The sequence below is a fragment of the Triplophysa dalaica genome, chromosome 21, assembly GCF_015846415.1.
Source record: "Triplophysa dalaica isolate WHDGS20190420 chromosome 21, ASM1584641v1, whole genome shotgun sequence".
In the NCBI taxonomy this organism is placed as follows: Eukaryota; Metazoa; Chordata; class Actinopteri; order Cypriniformes; family Nemacheilidae; genus Triplophysa; species Triplophysa dalaica.
The window spans coordinates 2,911,987-2,921,182 of record NC_079562.1 but is presented as its reverse complement, the minus strand read 5'-3'; the positions used below and the strand labels follow the sequence as shown (position 1 = coordinate 2,921,182).

The following is a 9,196-nucleotide window of genomic DNA, read 5'->3' as shown; positions in this document are numbered from 1 at the left end:
CAAGCACTTGTCAGTGTAGAGGGAGTGTCAGAGCTTGACTGCATCTAACACACACAAACCAGTCCAACTGCTCCCTCAGGGTGAAAAGCACACGTGTATTCACTTGTGTGCAGTGCTGCTGTTCAATGCCTTTAGACTGACCTGGTGTAAAGTTTTGACTGACACAGCGGAAAACCATAAGACGCTTATCAAAGAAGGATTTGAAGGATGTTATGGATCTATGCACTGATCCTGGAATTGGCTAGTGCTGCCATCTATTGTCCATTTTGGAGAAAATATAAAACCGAGAGGCCTGAAAAGAAAAACCATATTGAAGCAATAAGCCCCAAGCGACGTGCGTAAAACCTCCTTAGCTGTTATAAAATGCCCTGTAACCCACTGCTCCGCGGGGCTTATTGCTTTTATTAAACGGCTATTCCATATGCTTAGCAAGGTTTCATAAAATAAAGTAAATAAAATGATATTTAGGCTATGTTATAGCCGTTATAAATCGTCTCAGCCAATCAGACCTAAGGACCAGATCTAAACGCTCTATAAAATTCTTTGAATCACCCCAATTACCAAGTGCAATATTGTACAATAACTTATATTAATATGATTTTATGAACTGACGTGTTGTTTTGTCAATTAGATGTCACATTTTTCATCCCGAAACAAATTTCAAGGCTTAAAGTAGCACAAAATACACACATTAACTACTGACAATAGAGATTGCGAATATAAAGAATATAGCCTTCGTATATCTGAAATACTTTAATATAAATGAACCAAAAGTTCTAGATTGTTATAAAATATAATAAAATAGAAAGTGGTAAGTATTTGCGTTTAGTTCACATTTCTATTGTATTTTCTATATTATATTAAATCTTGTCGTGTAATGTTTATGCATAGTATATAGATTTGAACATTACACAGAATATTCACAGAGAATTTGCTTTTTCACACACTTTTGTATTAGGTTCCATAATGTACGATTTTAATACCAGTGTGTACGTGTGTATGTTTCATTAGATATAAAGAATTGTAGCTGTTCTTCGTTGCTGTTTACTTCTTGCTATTACAGTTTCTGCTGTTTTGAAATGTCGACTCTATAAAAAGACGAAGAGAAGTGTTAAGACTTTTTCACGAGGAGGCTGTATTTTGTGGTTTGGGTGGTATGGTTTCTCTATTAAAACATTCAGCCTGCAGCACCCAGAAGTGAACGGCAGGCGACCCGGAAGGTCTGCACTCCCCCTGCATGCAAAGCCGAAAGATCATCTGAACCTTTCATAAAATCTAATAACTGTACAGTCGAGGTGTGTGAGGTATGTATATCACTCTATTGTCATCTTTATCATTGCAAATACATTTTCGGGGACGTTTAAACGATGTGTGTAAATGATGCGAGCAGTTAACGCAGCCCATCGATCGAGTGGGCAAAAAAGTTCAAATAAAAGAAAAAATCCAAAGCAGACTTAATGTAACAATGTTGCATCCGGACGCTCGCGCATCAGTGCGTCATGGTGGAAATGTTACATTTTCGCGGGAGGAATGCGCGTGATGTTCGCATCGCTGTAACGTTGCACGACATCTATTGTAGGAAGTGTCGTTTTTTCCTCTCTTTTTTTCTCCTGCAGCCGGGCTATTCAAACCTGCCGATCTAAGTAAACAATCATTCGCTCCCTTAATGCAAATAATGCGGCATTTTTCACGTCGCGCAATTGGTGCGCATCAAAGCGCTTATTTTTGTCGCTACAATTCTGGGTTCTGCAGAATATGGCGCCCTGTCCTTATAAAAATAAGACAGGCTGCCATTTTTGTTTTCCTTTTGTCTGAAATTTTTAATAAAACTGTCTGAGAATGTGGGAGAGGCAGACGCAGGGGAACTGGACATCTACACGCCACGACAGGCGTCTAAGCGCGTTATTTTTAAAGACTTTTCATTTGATTTGCCATCAAAGACGACGTGCTTTTGTTTGGGAATCATTTCAATGATGCCAATAGATTAGAAGAAAAGTTAAGTAAGTTTGATTTCGGTTTATATCAAAGATTTAGAAACGTGTCAGTCTTTGCCAGCCTGATAATTTGATGTTGTTTAAACGTGCTTGTCGTTTAATTTGTCGATAAATTGGTTGGATCGCTGTCTGTTATATAAACATGAATAATTGTGATCATAAAATACAAATAAACGAATGCGTAACCTTGATAAGTAACATCCTATGTTTTTCCCCCTGTTAGCGTAGTAATAATAAACAATAATTAAGTCATTATTGTCAATATTTGTATAAATGTTGTGAAAAATTCTGATACAGTTGCAATTTGATGGAGAGCTCATATTAATCTTTGTATGTTTAACCAAACACTAATTAAAAAGGAATGCATTACATATTTTAATACTGTATATGTGTCAAAAGAATCTCACTCTCACTCAACATTTTTGTGCTGCCTTCTTCGTCATCTTATAACGTTGCGTAGTTAGTTCACACAGTTGTGTTGTACTTGGGTAAATATTTATCAAGAATGCAGCAGATCAATATAAGATGATGAGATTCCTCTTCTACTGTTCACCTCCTAGATTTTGCCTTTAAAAATCTTAGCACACTATATAATTACTTTAGGTATCATTTTCATATATTATGTCTGTGACACTGCTCTAGGAATATTTTGGGAGTGCTGGTGGGTCTTGACTGAGTTTGACTGAGGGGCCTTGTGGAGAAATTCATTTACTGCAGCCAAAAATAACAAAAGTGATATGTCCAAATATATGAGGCCCGAATATTTCCTTAATGATGCGGAGGGAGTGACTGTTTCACGTCCTGCTCCAACTCGGGCCTTGAGTTTTGCCATACGACCTACCTATTCATTTATAAATACATTTTAGGGCCATATTAAGTTTTATTTTGGTCATTAAAACTTGTCATTTCACTTTTTCTTTTTGAATGCATTTGTTGCTTGTAAATAACTCTTCACAGCAGTCACATCTTTCTTTCAGGAGTACTTTGGGTAGAAATGTGCTCGAGAATCGCCAAACGCGATTTGACGTCCTCCAACTGGATTGAATCATAGTCCGAAAACAAAAATTTGAAGGGTATACGGTTATAAGCAATTTTATCTACAATTCTCAAGGCCAACTACCCAAATTCTGCAAACTGCCACAAACTGAGACACCTGTCTAGACTGCAAATTGGGTCCCGTAGTTTATTCTGAGATTCCTGAGAAAATCTATTTACCTTAATAGTATACACAATAAAAAGGTTCCTTCATTCATGTTGAATATCTTGTTTCACCAGGGGATGTCACATTTCGGACCTAAAATTTGTTGTAAACGCCTTTTGGGGTTGTTTTTAAGTAGCGTCTCATTGCAGTATAAGGGTTGATTCAGGTAATCTATTTACACCCGAATCTGCATTTCCAATCAATAAATAATCAAGGTAGATTAAATCCAATCCATACCGTCTGCGTCTGCCGTTTATCTCAGCGGCCTCCCTCCATTCAAATAAAATGAGCAGAGAGTCTCCAGTGAGAAAACTCCTATTTCTGTGAGCTACCCAGTGCTCATAATGTGATTTCAGAGGCTGTTACTGTAGATCTGGCTGTGACTGTCTCTGCCGTAGCCAAACACTGTGACCTACAAATTTCTCTTTGATAGCATCCTGCATCATTTCCCTCCCGAATACAAAATCTCATTTTTGTGCTGTCTGCAGCATTGACCCTCTCAACGGTGTTCAAATAAAAAAAGGACAAAATGGATCCATTGAAAAGACAAATAACTGTGTATTGCAATTATAGTCAATCAAGCATTTGACTTTGTGTGTTGCAGAATGGCAGAACCTCGATTTAATAATCCGTATTTCTGGCCACCCCCGCCGTCTATTCCTGGTCAGGTAAAAACGAGCAACACAGCACTTTTCCCGTCATCCCAACAAATCCTACTGTATGTACATGGATTGTTTTGCACTCTTTTCAGTTGGATAACCTCGTCCTGATCAACAAGATCAAGGAACAGCTTATGGCGGAGAAAATCAGACCCCCACACCTGCCACCCACTTCTATCCCTTCCCAGCAGCCTTTGCTGGTGCAGCCCACGGCCACAGAAAGCGGGCAACACAATATGTCCACGCCCAAACTTCAGCAGATGTCCGGACTCCACGTTCACAGCAGCTCGCAGCCAGACATCGCTCTGCACGCCAGACCCGCCTCCAGCACGGTAGCAGGTATCTTCTTCTCCTGGATACGTAGTCGGAAATATTTGACTTCACAGCGTAATGTTAAGTGTTGGCCTATCTGTGCAGGTCGTATCCTCGGCGACGTAAACTTGAATTTGGATGACAAGACTGCTATTAAAGCAAGGGGGTTGTGGGAAGACTGGCATTTGCGCCAAATCATCGACCAGCCATCCAGAGCCAATCATCTGTCAGGTATATACTGTACACTATTATATATGTGATTTACAAGTGATATTTCACCCCAAAATAAAACTTCCGTCATCATTTATTCATCCTCATGTGGTTCAAAACCTGTATTTGACTCTTCTATGGAACACAAAAAAAGATATTTTGAAAAATGTCTCAAATGTGTGTTTGTACAATGGAAGTCAATGGGGTTCAATTTAGTTTGTTCACCAACGTTTTTTCAAAATATCTTCTTTTGTGTTCTGCAGAAAAAAGCAATTCATACGGGTTTATAAAACGACCTACAATTTTCACTTTAGGATAGACTTCTACAGTCTAATATCAACACAGAACTTTCCTGCATGACATCAAGCTCGCCATTTTTGGGATTTATTTATTTTATTCATCAGGGCTGTCACTGACTTCTCGAACTGCCAATCACAACACATCCGAATCCACGACGCCGACCACACCGACCACCCCGACCAGCAGCAGTCAAACCCGGCAGGCGGCTCCTTCCCCGAACCTCATCTCATGTCTGTCCGGCGGGATGGGGATGGACATCCTCAAAAACAGCAGCGGGCTGGCGGGACTTCTGGGTCCTCCCCCGAAAAGCATAGGAAGGGGTCGCAAAAAGATCAAAGCCGAGAGTCCATCCGGTCCCTTGTTAGTCGTTCCGTATCCGATCCTGGCCTCTGGAGCCGACCAATCACCTGTCAGCATCACTGCCAAAGAGGGGAAAACCTACAGGTACAAGTGCATTGCATTTTCGGTTCTTCTATCAAATTCTGTCTTGCCCTGATGTTATTCTTAACATCATATTATGTACATGTAAAATGTACATTTTGACAAAGCTCTTAATAAAAACATTTTTGAATGTGAAAAAATAACATTATTATGAAGTGATTACCACATTTCAATGTCAATGACAGAGTTTGATTTTCACATACTGATCTAAAGCTTGAATCCACTTAAAGCCAAATGCATTAATGATGACTTGCGTTTCCTCCTGCAGATGTAAAGTTTGCCCGCTGACGTTCTTCTCAAAGTCAGACATGCAGATCCACTCCAAGTCCCACACGGAAGCAAAGCCACACAAGTGTCCTCACTGCACCAAGTCCTTCGCCAACGCATCTTACCTGTCGCAGCACCTGCGCATTCACCTGGGAGTGAAGCCGTATCACTGCTCCTACTGCGAGAAATCCTTCCGCCAGCTCTCTCACTTACAACAACACACCAGGTACTTCCGCATCCACCTCTTAAAACTGCGGTCTGCAATATCGTCATCTGTTTTTAAAAATACAAAACCGTACCTGAAAGCTCCAATTATGCATTTTTTATTTGATTGAAAATTTGATTTAATTTGATTTTAATTATAAACTTGGAAAGTGTTTTGGAGGATGTATTTTTTATTTACTACAGATATTTAGTTTTGTAACGAAAAAAAGCAGCTTCATGGAATGTATTTACATGTGTTACACACGGTTGGGTGACTTTCTGTCATTCCTGAGGTTTGATTCGGTTGAAATTTTAACAGAAAAACTGAGGTGGTCTCTTCATTTTTTTACAGCGTATACTTTTATTGATTTGCCAGATGTTTTTTATGCAAAGAAACAAAACGATATATTTAATGACTTTGTGCATTTTATGGGAATCAAACACAAGAGCTTGCAGTCAAGCAGACCAAAATCACGCACTTTTGCACTTTTCCCATTTTGTAGACTAGTGTGTTCACGTTCAAATTAAAAAAAAAATGAAGTGCACTTTAAGTACCCGGATGATGCACTCCTGCAACCCAAAACATAAAGTGTGGAACTCTGGACACTTCACGCACTCAACAGTCGCAGTTTCGCTTGCGTAGCAGAAGGGAGGCGGAGCTTTCAGACGCAAAGTTCAATGCTTCAATTTAATGAAGCGTCATGCTGAACAAAATGGATTAAAATGACATTAAATGTACAAATAGATTTAATTGACATGCACGGTGTCGTGAGGTTGACGTCATTTGCCCTCGTCTGCAAAACTGCACACACTTCCGGTTAGTATAAAACCGTTTTGTGTTCCATTTGTTGCGATACTACTCTTCTTAAATTCATACACAAGATGGTTGAGTGCGAAGTCTTTGGTGCATGGTATGTAATTTGGGCCACAACTTTATAAATCAATCGTATAATCTTTTCCATAATGTAGAATCCACACTGGTGATCGACCCTATAAATGTCTTCATCCAGGCTGTGAAAAAGCTTTCACGCAACTCTCTAATCTGCAAGTAAGACCAAAAGACTCTTCCTATAGATCAAGTTTAAAGAATCAAGTCTGTGTTTCTGTGTGAGCGTGTTGGTGTATAACAGAGATCTGTGTTTCCTCACCGCAGTCTCACCAGAGGTCGCACAATAAAGACAAGCCTTACAAGTGCTCCAACTGTTACCGTGCGTACTCGGACTCCGCCTCCCTCCAAATCCACCTGTCCGCTCATGCCATCAAGAACGCCAAGGCGTACTGCTGTAGTATGTGTGGGAGAGCGTATACTTCAGTAAGTACATTCACATTCTATCTGATATCTATCTCCTTGTCATACCCGTAAAGTTTATTTGACTTCAATTCAGCTTTACTTTTGGAGAATCTTCCATAGGACTTTTCTTTATTTGATTCATGAATACACAACCCAAAATGTTTTATCATCTCTCAGGAGACGTACCTTATGAAACACATGGCCAAGCACACCACGGTAGAACACATGGTGAGTCAACACTCTCCTCAACAGACCGAATCGACCAACGTTCCCATCCGCATCTCTCTCATTTGATCACGCCGATCCCGCGTCCGTCTGCGGTCAGTCGTCCCCCAACTTTGGCATAAGCAAAACCGCCTGTTCTTGGCGGTTTGACCTTTTGTGTGTGTGCGTGTTTATTTTTCTTTTAAGAACATTCCTAATGGTATGGGACTGTGTGGATGAAGCAGTGTTATTTTGGGAAGGGTTTTATTCCTCTCGTTGAGTTGAGGGGGAATCATTGGGTATCCAAAGATGGTTTAGCAGCACTTTCAGGCCACACAGTTTTGGCTTTAAACATTTCCGGTCGGTTATGACAATAAAGGCATTGCTCTTGGCAGCTAAACGTTGGGACTGTAGGTATTATGCGTTTTAAAATCAAAAGCTTGGACCAAGTCCAGTACCTCCTGTCATATTTTTCTATGCTGTCTGGGAATATTCCCCTTCTTTCGGGCAACTCAAAGTTGGATTGGAGACCAGTGGTCTCGTGTTTTGATAATGTCAATCATAACATGTTTTCATTCGTATTAAATTCCCCGGCTTCCTGGGGAAATTGTAATGAAAATAGCTTTAGCATTAATGTTCAGTTTTTATCAAGAGGACTGTAATGAAACTGCAGTGGACTTGATAGACAACTCAGCACATTTGGATGTTTTGCAATAACAATTCCTTATTGCTTCTGAGATCTTTTTTTCATGTGCAAAATGGCATACGATTCTGACGTTCCTAGCACTGAACAGAATGGGCAGATACATAATATAGATCTGAAACTTTTCAGTCTTCGAGCTTAACCTGCAACGCCTCGAAGCATCTGCTTTGTGTTACGAGTGTCTGCATTTGATATGGAAGATGTGTGAATCCCACAAACAAAACTAAACCAGTCCAGTTGTTATTTTACCCCAAAAGAAATGCATTGTGACATATTAAAGCACCTCCTCCCACATTGTATTTACTGTAATGAAAAAAAATACTGGTGATACTTTATTGTAAAGTAAATTGTAAAGTACATTTGTAAAGAGTACTTCCAACTGCACAAAACTTTGAACATAATAAATATTTATGTTAAAAAAAGAAATAATCGTCGCCAGACTGGGGAGGCATGAAAATAATGTCACAATACAAGAAGTCTGAATTAAACGGGCTTAATTTTATATGCAAAAGAATTCTGGCTCTTTTTGTGGCGAAATATTTTCAAGTCTTTGTGAGATTCACACAGATAAAGTAGCACAAACACCCGTCTGAATATCACACACATGAGAAATAAAGCTGGATTACAGAGATGCCCTTGAGGTTTGTGTAGCTGTATCTATGTCTAGAATACCTCTGCGGCTTATTATACACATTTATACTTATTATCATGTTTAAATATAACGACTAACATGTTAATTTTACACATTTTAAGCCTTAACCGTTTTATCACTAGTTGTTTACCATCACATTTTATATATTTTATACCATATTGGTGTTTACTTGTGTACTCTTGTACTTTTATGTAATTTTATTTCCTAGCATGGACATGCTGTAAATAAACGATACAGTACTTAAGTGTTAACCAGTTTATATAAAAATGACTACATGTCTAGTTATATAAAAATATACCTTTTTATTTGTCTTAAATTGTGGTACTATAAGGTTTGACTTGGCTGCTACATGCAAAGTCAAGAGTTTGAGAGGGGTGGACTTTGTAAAAGTACTCGAATAAATACATGAGAAAATCCTCGAACGGTGTGTGTGTGTGCTTAATCGTACATGATCGTCTCAGCTTTTCCTGATGGTAAAGTTACAATTCACTTTTTTGATAAGATTTGGTTTTTAACAGATTGATGTTATTGAGGTGCACTGTATGTCCTTGAAAGTAAAAAAACGTGGCTTCATGGATGATAACTTTTTATGGCTGACAGCAGGTTTCTATCTGAATGTACCAGTATGCTCCTGAACAAACAAACCAGAAGTCCATGTTGGAAATTGGCCTTCATGTCACGTTGGATGAAACCGTCGATAATGATAACAAGGAAAGGCGAGAATTGCTGCACAAAGTTTAGGTAAATCTATCATCTTG

General features: G+C 39.2%; 1 protein-coding gene across 2 annotated transcripts; it reads left to right on the top strand.

Moving 5' to 3' along the window:
- The first annotated feature begins 1,183 nt into the window (after positions 1 to 1,183).
- znf362a (zinc finger protein 362a) lies at positions 1,184 to 8,860 on the top strand. 2 transcript variants are annotated; one of them, XM_056735620.1, is made up of 9 exons: positions 1,184 to 1,304; positions 3,800 to 3,863; positions 3,947 to 4,193; positions 4,272 to 4,397; positions 4,781 to 5,120; positions 5,386 to 5,610; positions 6,558 to 6,636; positions 6,742 to 6,900; positions 7,057 to 8,860. In XM_056735620.1, exons 2-9 carry the CDS (start codon positions 3,801 to 3,803, stop codon positions 7,171 to 7,173), a joined length of 1,356 nt encoding a protein of 451 aa, XP_056591598.1. In that variant the 5' UTR covers positions 1,184 to 1,304; position 3,800; the 3' UTR covers positions 7,174 to 8,860. The 2 variants fall into 2 exon arrangements, with proteins under 2 accessions (XP_056591598.1, XP_056591600.1); XM_056735622.1 differs by lacking the exon at positions 1,184 to 1,304 and adding an exon at positions 1,477 to 2,000.
- Positions 8,861 to 9,196: the final 336 nt, after the last annotated feature.

Coding starts and splice junctions, on each gene's coding strand:
- znf362a (XM_056735620.1), top strand. CDS start 3,801: ATGGCAGAACCTCGATTTAATAATCCGTATTTCTGGCCACCCCCGCCG. Junction 5,121..5,385: donor AAAGAGGGGAAAACCTACAG/GTACAAGTGCAT, acceptor TTCCTCCTGCAG/ATGTAAAGTTTGCCCGCTGA. Junction 6,637..6,741: donor CGCAACTCTCTAATCTGCAA/GTAAGACCAAAA, acceptor TCCTCACCGCAG/TCTCACCAGAGGTCGCACAA.